We start from the raw sequence: 14095 nt of genomic DNA on the forward strand, positions 1-14095 counted from the left end.
TGAGCTGTAAAATGGCGTTTATTGGAATGTGAGGGTCCCTTATATAGGTATCCAGTTTCATCCTTATCTTTTTTACATATGCATGACCCAGCAGGAGAGGGCCTATCACGTTACATCCCAAGGGTCCGATTTCGCCTAATACAACATCTCCCTCTCCCCATGCTTAACAAAACCATGCCCCGTTACAACGCAAGCTCCAATCCTAATCCTAGTATATAAAAGTGTTAGTACTTATATAAATTTTTGTGGTGAGTTATTTAAAAAGTGACGTAAACATGCAGAGGTATGTGGTGCAGTGTGTAATAATGTTAGTGCTTCTTTAGTTAGTATTTTCAAGGCATCTTGGGCTATATTATACAGTTCATCCTTCTGCTCAAAGCTTCTCATATATCTGCTGGAACTCCATTTTCTCATTCAAAGTCCTTGCACCTGTGCCTCTTGAGCCAGCAGCAGGAAATCTATTGCAGCTTTATTCTGTAAAACAGTATGCCTGAAAGAAAAGTACTCAGCATTCGATTAGTTTTCTGTTTCTCCCAGACCGCCCTTTTGGGTGATCACTGCATCAGGTTTTACTTTTCTCGATGGGACCCATAAAATTTTTCCTGATTCTCTGTCCTTTACTGCGGCATAACCTCTTCGTTCAAAATGATTGATTGCATAATGTGCTGTGCCAATACTTCTGCCTGCTGGGCTACCAGGATCCAACCTCTGTGACCTTCCCGCTCCCCAAGGACACGTATCTTGTCCTTCAGGAGATGGTTGGCCCTTTCCACAATGCTTGTCCCTGGGAATTCCCAGGGATGCCTGTCGAGTGAGATATTCCCCAATGCTCCTTGAGTAGATCTCGAGATGAAGCACGAGCCATTGTCTGTCTTGATGTGTTGCAGCACACCAAGGACCACGATGGCAGTGGCCCAGTGTCGCTGAGCTTCAGGGGACTTAAATGTTAACATAATCATCATCACTCAATCAAAACCTTGACTGATAATACACTAAACAGAAGATTACATGTAACGTCATAATTTTTTGAGTTGACATATACACACTCATTCCAGCATTCATTTTAGACAATTCTATAAATGGAAATTTCTAAGCTAATGTATTATTACTTATCGATAACTATGAGGTGGCAAACCACCAAAATGAGAGAGAAGGAACACAATAGTGATGGATGCGATAGGCAGTGCCTGCAGGGCGTCCCCTGCTTCAAAATGCACTTTGCCCTTCTCACCCATCACAGATTCTCTCCTGTTTTAATTCTTGCTAAAGATTGCAAGGTTTTTTCACATGTGCTCCATATATGCATGGCCAGTGCATGATACAGAGCCCAGATGAAACACCTGTTCTTAAAAGATAACAAACCACTATATTAGATCTCTCTACAATACAAACTACTCAGAAAAGTTATTAATAGCTATAGTCACTTATTTCTATTGTTACTTGCTTCACCCTTAGCTTTCTTCTTTTTTCTTTTAATTGGTAAGCTTTTTCTTGTTGACCTACTCCTACTATAGTTACAAAAATCATCTATGGGTAGTATAGTAATTCTTGATGCAGTATAGAGTGAGATGCACCTGTGTTGTATTAGGCGAAGTACGACCCTCGGGATGTAACGTGATAGGCCTTCCCCTGCTGGGTCATGCATATGTATAAAAGATAAGGATGAAACTGGATACCTATATAAGGGACCCTCACATTCCAATAAATGCCATTTTACCGCTGACCATATTGGTGTAACAAGCAGCTGTGACTTGGTCGGGGCCGTCGATACACATTCACAAAGGGACTTGACTCTCCAGGTTACCAGATCGAGGTAACAATTGGTGCCCCGTGTGAGGCAAAGTCCTGGAGGTGAGTGTGCGACGGCTAAAACCGCGCTGACGGACGCGGTATCCACGGTTCGAGCCCGTGGAAGCACTCTCGGTGGGGTGCAAAGGGGAATGCAGCGCTGCGCCTATCCTACGGCCGATAGTTCGTAGAAGACCAGGAAGACTTCAGGTCTCTGGGTAAATGGATTCCGTCTTTAGAGTAGTATTGCAACTTTGTAAAACCTATTGTGGTAAGAATGCTCCTTCTAAGAAGGATATTGCCGCTGTTGCCTCTTGCTTGGAGTCGGCGCGGCTTTTACCCTCCCCTGGCGTTTTGCTCGATTCGGGGCGGTGGGACTCTTTCACTGAGGCCCTGCTCCAGAGAGCCACCCGCGAGCATAAAGCGAAAGAATTAAAAACCTGGGGTTTGGTCCTAGGTGCGCTTAAAGCGGCTAGGGAGGAGAAGCAAGTCCAGGCCATCGCGAAAGGGGTCTTTGGTCTGGATTCCGGGACGTCTGGGGTCTCGGGGGGTGCGGGGGATCTGCTTTCTTGCAGTGACTCCGGATCCAAGATGGCGTCGGCCACGCCGGCTGATTCCAAGATGGCCATGGCCGCGCTCGAAACAACAACTCCGGAAAAGAAGGCGGAAGCTGAGTCATCAAAGGAGGCGCCACCATCATATCCCCGCCTTTACCCCTCTTTGCAGAGCTTTCACTCACCCGAAGGGGGCGGTTCTTGTCCGGAGGGTGGAGGGTTTATGGAGGCGGCGCGCCGTGGAGGCGTGGGCTCGCCCTCATACCCGCCCCCCTCAGAGGAGGGATCGTGTTCCAAAAAGGGGGAGGAACGGAAGGCTTTGCCCAGCCCCACAGTATCGGGTTCGCCTCCATGGAGGGAGGAGTTGTGGGGGGAGCAAGAGTTATCACGCAGGCCCACTAATTGGGCTGACATCCAGGAATCAATGCGTGAGTCGGGACTCAAGGAGCGAGATCATGCAGTGTTCCCGATTGTCGTCAGACAGGAGGGACCGGTTTGGGTACCTTTGGAAGCAAAAGCAGTTACTCGGTTTGCAGAAGCGATTGAGAAAAAGGGGCTGAGATCTCCGATGACACTAAGTGCTTTTGAGGCACTCATTGCCCCAGGTCCCCTACTCCCGTATGACATTGAGAGTCTAATGAGAGTCGTTCTCGAGCCAGTGCAGTTTACTTTGTGGAGGGAGGAGTGGATGATACAACTTAAAGCTATTGTAGCTGAGGCTGGACGTGATGCTCAACACCCTGCTAATGGGAGGGAGGGGGAACCGAGAACTGATATAATGAGGCTTTCAGGAGTAACTGCGGAAATGGCTGGGTCCCCAGAGAGACAGCTTAGGCTCCTGCGCCCAGGGGAATTGCTTTCCACTACAGGGGCGGCTGCTACTGCCTTTAGAAACTTTATAAGAAAGGCAGAGCCTGCAGCCCCGTGGTCAGAGATTGCTCAGGGTCCCTCAGAGTCATTCTCTGATTTTGCTAATCGATTGATACGAGCAGTAGAAGGATCAGATCTACCTAAGGACGCGCAAGCTTCTGTTTTAAAGGATTGCCTGAAGCAGAAGGCTCACAAAAATGTTAGGGACATCATTCGAGCTGCCCCTGACGATCTTGAGACTCCGGGTGAAATTATTAAGTATGTGCTGGACAAACAACAGACAACACCGCTGTCTAATGAGGGGCTAGCAAGCGCATTGCTTTCTGTCATGGCCATACAAAATGGTCAGTCCAAGGGCAATTGCTTTAAATGTGGTCAGCCTGGCCATTTCAAGGTACAGTGTAAAGCTTCAGGTGGGCAGCTCAAGACTAACAGCAAGTGCCAAGCCTGTAATAGACTGGGTCATACAGCTCGTCATTGCCGAAAATACACTCTTATGCCGCAGGGAAACGAGAATGGGAGGGCACCTCAGGCCCAGGGTCCCTCCCGCAGTCAAGTACTTGGGCCCCACATGCCATTGAGTTTGGCGCAGGGGAGAGTCCACATCTCTCACCCGCAGTGGCCTTAACTATGGATCTCAGTCAACGGCCTATAGTCAAGATAATTATGGCTTTTATGGGACAATTGCCTTATAAAAAGGTTCCTCGCTCCGTCCTTATCACAGCCTTGCTTGACTCAGGAGCAGATGTTACGGTAATAGCAGAAAAGGACTGGCCTCCATCCTGGCCAGTGCTTGGTTTGGCGAAATCCATCTCTGGGGTTGGGGGTACAGTGTCAACTGGCGAGTCAGCGGAACGGGTGGAAATCACTCTGATTAATAGGGACGGTTCCATAGACAAACCTGTACTGATTGGACCTCTGATTGGGTCTGTTCCAGGCACAATTTTGGGCCGGGACTTCCTTGATGCCTTAGGGGTTCGCATGACAAATTTATAGTAAGGGCCACTGTCTACCAATTAGCAATGAAACACGCCATTCCCTTGCGCTGGAAGCAGGATGCTCGTCCTGTTTGGGTAGATCAGTGGCCCCTTACTCATGAAAAGTTAACAGCGCTCAAGAAGTTGGTTTTGAGAGAGCTATTTTTAGGCCATTTGGAGCCTTCTCTTAGTTCTTGGAACACTCCTGTTTTTGTTATCCGAAAATCTTCAGGGTCATTTCGGTTGTTACACGACCTTCGCATGGTTAATGCACAGCTCATCCTCTTTGGTCCGGTGCAACAAGGTGGTCCTCTGCTATCAGCCATACCGGAGGGATGGCCTTTGGTGGTTATTGATCTTAAAGATTGTTTCTTCTCTATCCCCTTAGCAGTGAAGGATCGGGAGGCCTTTGCTTTTACTGTACCCACTCTCAATAACCAAGGGCCTTCGGAGAGGTTCCATTGGAAGGTACTTCCTCAAGGTATGGCATGCTCTCCCACAATCTGCCAACTCGTGGTGGGAAGAATAATTGAGCCGGTACGAACATCACTGCCTGATTGTCGAATTACTCATTATATGGACGACTTGTTGCTTGCAGCTCCCAGTGAGGTTCAATTACACGATTTGGAAAGGCGGGTGGTTGACGCTCTCACTACAGCAGGTTTTACCATCTCCCTGGAAAAGATACAGAAGGGGCCAGGGATTGAATTTCTGGGATATCGTTTTGGGCCCACAATGGTAGCTCCCCAGGGCCTGGATATTAAACCCCACGTTAGGACCTTGTGGGACGTCCAGAAGCTGGTGGGGGCTATTCAGTGGGTGCGCAATGCCCTTGGCATACCTCCACGACTTATGAAGCCATTTTATGATCAGTTGAAGGGTTCGGATCCCAGGGAAGAGAGAGCATGGACACAGGAAATGGATTTGGCCTGGCGGGAAATCCTACAGGCTTGTTCTTCCAATGTCCTTGCTCGATGGAGCCCTGATCGACCCTTGGAGGGGGCTGTCACCAAGTGCCAAGATGGGGCGGTGGGGATACTTGGACATACTCTGGGTTCCCGGCCACATCCACTCTGGTGGCTGTTCTCTGTACAGCCAGTGAGAGCATTTACCTCCTGGCTTGAACAGTTATCCTCCTTGCTTCAGAAGATTAGGCTTGCTGCTGTGAGAGCGTTAGGAAAAGAACCAGATATCATATACATGCCAAGTGCCTTCAGAAATGTAAACCCTCTGCCTGATGCCATTTTACTTGCTTTGCAAGGCTTTGGTGGAAAAATCTTCTACTCGGATTCATTGCCGATCTTTGAACTTGCAAAGCCCCTTCAGGTTTCATTAAAGCTCAGGGTACTTGACACCCCGATGGAGGGACCAACTGTATTCACAGATGCCTCTTCTGCCACGGGTCAGGGAGCGGTGGTTTGGCAGAATTCATCCAATAGGTGGGAACACAAGCTGATAACAGATAAAACAGTCAGTGTTCAGGTGCTTGAAGCCAGGGCCGTAGCAGTGGCTTTACGTTTGTGGCCAGAAACTCCGTGTAATGTGGTCACTGATTCAGCATTTGTGGCTAAGTTACTGCTTCGCATGGGCAATGAGGGTGTGCCTAACACTGAGATCGCTTTCTTGCTGGAGGAGGCTCTGGTCTCCCGATCTGCATCTGTGGCCATTCTTCATGTCCGCAGTCATTCGGAGGTTCCAGGGTTCTTTACAGCTGGAAATGCGGTGGCTGACCGGGTAGCAGGTGGACAGGTGCTTACCAAAAGGCACGTGACTTACACTCCTCTCTGCACATTGGAGCACGAGCTTTGTCACGAGCATGTTCCATTCCTCTATCCGCAGCTCGAGAAGTGGTTCAAACATGCCCGATCTGGCAGACTGACTTCACTTTAGAACAACGTATGGCTCCAAAGCAATGGTTGGCGGTCACCGTGGACACATCATCGACGATCATCATTGCCACCCAACACACGCGTGCTAACTCTCCTGCTGCTCAGCAACATTGGGCCACTGCCATCGCGGTCCTGGGGGTGCCGCGACACATCAAAACAGACAATGGCTCGTGTTTCATCTCGCGGTCTACACAAGATTGGCTTGAACGGTGGGGAATATCTCACTCTACAGGCATCCCTGGGAATTCCCAGGGACAAGCAATTGTGGAGAGGGCCAACCGCCTCCTGAAGGATAAGATACGTGTCTTTGGGGAGGGGGAGGGTCACAGAGGTAGAATCCCAATAGCCCAACAGGCAGAAGTATTGGCCCGAGCACTTTATGCAATCAATCATTTTGAACGAGGAGAGAGTAAGCACACCCCAATACAGAAACACTGGCAACCAAGAATCATTGACGAGGGGCCACCAGTAAAGATAAGACGGGATGATGGTACCTGGGAATCAGGGTGGTCTGTTTTAGTTTGGGGCAGAGGTTATGCTGCAGTAAAGGACAGAGAATCGGGAAAAATTTTATGGGTTCCGTCGAGAAAAATAAAACCTGATACAGCGATCGCCCAAAAGGATGTTCTGGGAGAAACAGAAAACTAATCGAAAAGCTGAGTACTTTCCTTCTAGGTACGGTTGGTGGGAGCCCGCCAGCTGCATCCGTGAAACGACCCCACAGGAAAAAGAAAAGGGACGAATGAAGAACAGCTGTCAGTACTCACGAGAAGGACATCTGTTACATTATTGACTGTGTGCCTTTGTGTGATTGTTATAAGGGGATGAAGTTCGTTTGTGGGGTTCTACAGCCAGAATTTTTTGCATTTATTTTAGCTCTAGGAGTAGTTGTAGTCTATGCTTTTAGAGAAATTGAGAGGCTGGCATGCTGGCATGCTGGTCTGTTAAGCTAATGCCACCACAGTGTTCCTATCATTTTAGTCTTTTAGTTTTAAGAATTTGTTTACCTTGTTTGTTTCAATGTATTCAGGGTTGTTTACAGCGCATGATAATGAGCTGCATAAGCCCAAGATGCCTTGAAAATACTAACTAAAGAACCACTAACATTATTATACACTGCACCACATACCTTTGCATGTTTACGTCACTTTTTAAATAACTCACCACAAAATTTATATATGAAAACTAACACTTTTATATGTTAGGGATAGTTTTAGCGGTCGCGTGTTACGGGTCTTGATTTTATTGGGCATGGGGAAGGGGAGATGTTCCTGTGTTGTATTAGGCGAAGTACGACCCTCGGGATGTAACGTGATAGGCCTTCCCCTGCTGGGTCATGCATATGTATAAAAGATAAGGATGAAACTGGATACCTATATAAGGGACCCTCACATTCCAATAAATGCCATTTTACCGCTGACCATATTGGTGTAACAAGCAGCTGTGACTTGGTCGGGGCCGTCGATACACATTCACAAAGGGACTTGACTCTCCAGGTTACCAGATCGAGGTAACACACCTGTAACTGTCAGAAAACAAATATCTTTGCACTGCTGTGTGCACATTGCATTCAGCCCACTGCGGGCAAAACTCATCCTGGGATCTTCAGGACCTGCTCTAGTACGGCTGCCACCGTTCCATCCAACTCCACCACCACAATTCCCCCTCCATACAATTTCAAGCTCCATCAACAAATTTGTCCAAGTACCCTACCCTAGTTCCCTAAATGTGTATATTATTGGGAGAAAATGAAGGCATTCTTGCTCCGACTAGCAAGAGATACTTCTAATGTCTTGCTTTTGTCCCATTCGGAAGTAACGATTTGTTTACTTTCACAAGCGGCGGAGGAGAGGGGCGGGGGGGGGGTAAGCAGTGAGGGGGGGCAGCGCGGGGGTTTGCATTCTCTTGCTGGCACTTAAACTTCTCTGGCTAGAGCAGATCACATTCAATATTTTAACTCACTATTCTTCTGTAACCTTTTTCCCGTTTTTTTGTTTTTCACAGTTCCACTACTCGAACCCTCAATTACACTTCCATGTAACATTAATAATTCCACTTCCATATAGCATTCATGTTTACACATCCCTATTACATTAACAGTTCCATACACCATTTGCATTTATACTTTCACATACCATAAACATTTAACAATCACAAAGACAGTGACAATAATCAATACAGTTTATCCTAAGAATTCTTCCTCTCCTCCAAGTTGTCAGCAGGAGTTTAACCGACTCCAACTCGGGCTGCCGTGGCTCGCTCGTCAGCTGGACTTGTTCCAGCTTCAGAGACTCCACTCGAGCCCGGGGCCCCCTGACCGGGCCCCCAATTAACGATAAAAAGGAATGCCTCCCTTATCTTTGACCAATCCGAGACTTGGTCGCTCTTGTTCTCCCCTCTCCCTCCCCCCAAGTAGAGCTGGACCAGCAGCCCACCCTCTTGGGGAAGGGTTATGATGACTAGGAATGCCTCCGCCTCCGCCCCCGCTGATGCGGATTGGCTTCCATCTTGGTTAGTCCTATCCACCCCGCCCCACGGGGCGGAACCACACCCACAACACATCCCATCTCGAGGAAGGGACCCATCCTCCCGCCCCTGCTCACTCCCCTTCCCCACCCCCGAGGATGGGCGAAGGAACGCAGGTTGCTTTGGATACCGTGATGGGGCCTCCGAGGAAGGCTTCTGCTGGTCAAGAGATAAGGATGTGGAATGTGTGGAATGCTGCTGGATAGGGCCATCTGGTTGTTGTTCGGCCGGATCAATAGGTGCGGTTGGGATGGCAGGCGCCACCTTGTCTTTGTCTCTCAAATCCTCGGATCTGCAAGAGAAAAGGCTTCCCGACCCACATTCCGCCGTCCCAACCTGAGTTTCAGTCTTCCCCTCTTTCCGAGCCGCTTTCAATGCCCGTAGCACCAATGCCCACGTTTTGAGCTCAGAAGCTTTTTGCTCATTCATTGTGCGCTCAAAGAGCGAAAAAGTTAGAGTCCCACTTATTGTGATCCAAAATCACCCGAGGAGAGGAAAGCTCCCTCTCCTTTTAAAGACAACTAATGACGACTGCAATGTCCTTCTTAGAAGGCGTAGCTTTCCTACCATAGTAGGTTTTACAAAGTTGCAATACTACTCTAATGACGGAATACATTTACCCAGAGACCTGAAGTCTTCCTGGTCTTCTACGAACTATCGGCCGTAGGATAGGCGCAGCGCTGCATTCCCCTTTGCACCCCACCGAGAGTGCTTCCACGGGCTCGAACCGTGGATACCGCGTCCGTCAGCGCGGTTTTAGCCGTCGCACACTCACCTCCAGGACTTTGCCTCACACGGGGCACCATTTGTTACCTCGATCTGGTAACCTGGAAAGTCAAGTCCCTTTGTGAATGTGTATCGACGGCCCCGACCAAGTCACAGCTGTTTGTTACACCATTATGGTGAGCTGTAAAATGGCGTTTATTGGAATGTGAGGGTCCCTTATATAGGTATCCAGTTTCATCCTTATCTTTTTTACATATGCATGACCCAGCAGGGGAGGGCCTATCACGTTACATCCCGAGGGTCCGATTTCGCCTAATACAACACATTACTAACAGAAATACCTTTTCTCCTCTACAAAATAAGGACATTTCAAACAGATATATCCTTTTCTGACAGATTTGAGAAAAATTTCACAGCAGTATCTATACTAATACCAGAAATGAAAAGGTCTCTCTTAACTATCACTTTTTACCCTTGCAAAAATATGGTTTTCTTACCAAAATAATGTTTTTCATCTCTACAAACAGCATTTTCTAAACGTAAAGGTGGTTTTCATCACCAAAAGAAATCGATTTCTCTACAAAATTATCGTTTGTAGCCAAATATGACACATTGTTTCCAGAATAACTCTTTTCATCTAAATAAGAATGACATTTCCAACAGAAATATCGATTTCTGACAAATTTTAGAAGTTGGCCACATGAAAATCGATACTTATCCCAGAAATGAAAAGTACGCTCTTAGGCATCACTCTTCATCCTTGCAAAACTATGGTTTTCTTCCCAAACTAATGCTTTTCATCCCTACAAATAGCAATTTCACCCTAAATTACTGGTTTTCATCCCCAAAAGAAGACACATTCTCTTTAAAATGATGCTTTGTAACAAATTATGACTCACTGATTCCAGACTATCTGTCTTCCCCTACAAAATAATGACATTAACTTAAGAATTATCCATTTCAGACAAATTTCTGAAGTATTTCACACTAATATCAATACTTACGCCAGAAAAAAAATGTGTTCATTTCAGACAAATTTCCGATGTATTTCACACTAATATCAATATTTACGCCAGAATCAAATGTATTCTCTCTTAGGTATCACTCTTGAATCTTGCCTAAAATTCATTTTCTTACCAATACAAAGCTTTTCATCATTACAAGTAGCATTTTCTACCCAAAAAAGTGGTTTTCATCCCCAATAGAAATCGTTTTCTCTACAAATGGTCCCTTGTAGCAACATATGAAACACTGTTATTGGAATACCTCTTTCCCTCTTCAAAATAAGGACATTTCCAAGAGAAATATCAATTTCTGACAAATTTTAGAAGAATGTCACACAAATATCAGTACCTATCCCAGAAATAAAAAGTTCTCTCCTAAGAATCATTCCTTATCCTTGCAAAAACATGCTTTTCTCACCAAAATAATGGTTTTTATCCCTTTCAAATAGCGTTGTTTCCCAGAAAGACTGGTTTTCATCCCCAAAAGAAGACATTTTCTCTACAAAATGAATCTTTGTAGCAAAATATGACACATTGTTTCCAGAATACATTTTCTCTTCTACAAACTGAGGACAGTACTAACAGAAATACCTTTTCTCCTCTGCAAAATAAGGACATTTCCAACAGATATATCCTTTTCTGACAGATTTGAGAAAAATTTCACAGGAATATCAATACTTATACCAGAAATAAGAAGGTCTCTCTTAGGTATCACTCTTTACCCTTGCAAAAATATGGTTTTCTTACCAAAATAATGCTTTTTCATCTCTACAAACAGCATTTTCTAAACATAAAGGTGGTTTTCGTCACAAAAAGAAATCGATTTCTCTACAAAATTATCGTTTGTAGCCAAATATGACACATTTTTTCCAGAATAACTCTTTTCATCTAAAAAAGAATGACATTTCCAACAGAAATATCGATTTCTGACAAATTTTATAAGTTGGCCACATGAATATCGATACTTATCCCAGAAATGAAAAGTACGCTCTTAGGCATCACTCTTCATCCTTGCAAAACTAGAGTTTTCTTCCTAAACTAATGCTTTTCATCCCTACAAATAGCAATTTCTCCCTAAATTACTGGTTTTCATCCCCAAAAGAAGACACATTCTCTTTAAAATGATGCTTTGTAACAAATTATGACTCACTGATTCCAGAGTATCTGTCTTCCCCTACAAAATAATGACATTAACATAAGAATTATCCATTTCAGACAAATTTCTGATGTATTTCACACTAATATCAATACTTACTCCAGAAAAAAAATGTGTTCATTTCAGACAAATTTCCGATGTATTTCACACTAATATCAATGCTTACGCCAGAATCAAATGTATTCTCTCTTAGATAGCACTCTTGAATCTTGCCTAAAATTCATTTTCTTACCAATACAAAGCTTTTCATCATTACAAGTAGCATTTTCTACCCAAAAGAGTGGTTTTCATCCCCAATAGAAATCGTTTTCTCTACAAATGGTCCCTTGTAGCAACATATGAAACACTGATATTGGAATACCTCTTTCCCTCTTCAAAATAAGGACATTTCCAACAGAAATATCCATTTCTGACAAATTTTAGAAGAATGTCACACAAATATCAGTTCCTATCCCAGAAATAAAAAGTTCTCTCCTAAGAATCATTCCTTATCCTTGCAAAAACATGGTTTTCTCACCAAAATAATGCTTTTTATCCCTTTCAAATAGCGTTGTTTCCCAGAAATACTGGTTTTCATCCCCAAAAGAAGACATTTTCTCTACAAAATGAATCTTTGTAGCAAAATATGACACATTGTTTCCAGAATACCTTTGCTCTTCTACAAATTGAGGACATTACTAACAGAAATACCTTTTCTCCTCTACAAAATAAGGACATTTCCATCAGATATATCCTTTTCTGACAGATTTTAGAAAAATTTCACAGGAATATCAATACTTATACCAGAAATAAAAAGGTCTCTCTTAGGTATCACACTTTACCCTTGCAAAAATATGGTTTTCTTACCAAAATAATGCTTTTCATCTCTACAAACAGCATTTTCTATACGTAAAGGTGGTTTTCATCACCAAAAGTAATCGATTTCTCTACAAAATTATCGTTTGTAGCCAAATATGACACATTGTTTCCAGAATAACTCTTTTCATCTAAAAAAGAATGACATTTCCAACAGAAATATTGATTTCTGACAAATTTTAGAAGTAGGCCACATGAATATCGATACTTATCCCAGAAATGAAAAGTACGCTCTTAGGCATCACTCTTCATCCTTGCAAAACTATGGTTTTCTTCCTAAACTAATGCTTTTCATCCCTACAAATAGCAATTTCTCCCTAAATTACTGGTTTTCATCCCCTAAAGAAGACACATTCTCTTTAAAATGATGCTTTGTAACAAATTATGACTCACTGATTCCAGACTATCTGTCTTCCCCTACAAAATAATGACATTAACATAAGAATTATCCATTTCAGACAAATTTCTGATGTATTTCACACTAATATCAATACTTACGCCAGAAAAAAATGTGTTCATTTCAGACAAATTTCCGATGTATTTCACACTAATATCAATACTTACGCCAGAATCAAATGTATTCTCTCTTAGGTATCACTCTTGAATCTTGCCTAAAATTCATTTTCTTACCAATACAAAGCTTCTCATCATTACAAGTAGCATTTTCTACCCAAAAAAGTGGTTTTCATCCCCAATAGAAATCGTTTTCTCTACAAATGGTCCCTTGTAGCAACATATGAAACACTGTTATTGGAATACCTCTTTCCCTCTTCAAAATAAGGACATTTCCAACAGAAATATCCATTTCTGACAAATTTTAGAAGAATGCCACACAAATATCAGTACCTATCCCAGAAATAAAAAGTTCTCTCCTAAGAATCATTTTTTATCCTTGCAAAAACATGGTTTTCTCACCAAAATAATGCTTTTTATCCCTTTAAAATAGCATTGTTTCCCAGAAATACTGGTTTTCATCCCCAAAAGAAGACATTTTCTCTACAAAATGAAGCTTTGTAGCAAAATATGACACATTGTTTCCAGAATACCTTTTCTCTTCTACAAATTGAGGACATTACTAACAGAAATACCTTTTCTCCTCTACAAAATAAGGACATTTCCAAGAGATATATCCTTTTCTGACAGATTTTAGAAAAATTTCACAGGAATATCAATACTTATACCAGAAATAAAAAAGTCTCTCTTAGGTTTCACACTTTACCCTTGCAAAAATATGGTTTTCTTACCAAAATAATGTTTTTTATCTCTACAAACAGCATTTTCTAAACGTAAAGGTGGTTTTCATCACCAAAAGAAATCGATTTCTCTACAAAATTATCGTTTGTAGCCAAATATGACACATTGTTTCCAGAATAACTCTTTCCATCTAAAAAAGAATGACATTTCCAACAGAAATATCGATTTCTGACAAATTTTAGAAGTAGGTCACACGAATATCGATACTTATCCCAGAAATGAAAAGTACGCTCTTAGGCATCACTCTTCATCCTTGCAAAACTATGGTTTTCTTCCCAAACTAATGCTTTTCATCCCTACAAATAGCAATTTCTCCCTAAATTACTGGTTTTCATCCCCAAAAGAAGACACATTCTCTTTAAAATGATGCTTTGTAACAAATTATGACTCATTGATTCCAGAGTATCTGTCTTCCCCTACAAAATAATGACATTAACATAAGAATTATCCATTTCAGACAAATTTCCGATGTATTTCACACTAATATCAATACTTA

The 14095-nt window shown here is 43.3% G+C and overlaps 2 protein-coding genes across 3 annotated transcripts in view; one reads left to right on the forward strand and one right to left on the reverse strand.

Moving 5' to 3' along the window:
* Window positions 1-14095, reverse strand: part of LOC146754673 (uncharacterized) — a 163879-nt gene continuing 149784 nt past the window's right edge. Inside the window, exons 2-3 of one of the 2 annotated variants that reach the window (XM_085527660.1) lie at window positions 7598-7860; window positions 1-1574 (exon numbers count right to left, since the gene is read on the reverse strand). The gene's annotated coding sequence lies outside the window, so the exon portion shown is untranslated. The remainder of the gene's footprint in view (window positions 1575-7597; window positions 7861-14095) is intronic. The other variant, XM_085527659.1, reaches the window with a different exon arrangement.
* On the forward strand, window positions 2679-4154 carry LOC146754674 (endogenous retrovirus group K member 8 Gag polyprotein-like). Its single transcript, XM_085527658.1, has one exon. It carries the CDS (start codon window positions 2767-2769, stop codon window positions 3838-3840), a length of 1074 nt encoding a protein of 357 aa, XP_085383784.1. The 5' UTR covers window positions 2679-2766; the 3' UTR covers window positions 3841-4154.

This window comes from Coturnix japonica, chromosome W (assembly GCF_054131305.1).
Source record: "Coturnix japonica strain WE chromosome W, WE-NBRP24, whole genome shotgun sequence".
NCBI classification, from domain to species: domain Eukaryota; kingdom Metazoa; phylum Chordata; class Aves; order Galliformes; family Phasianidae; genus Coturnix; species Coturnix japonica.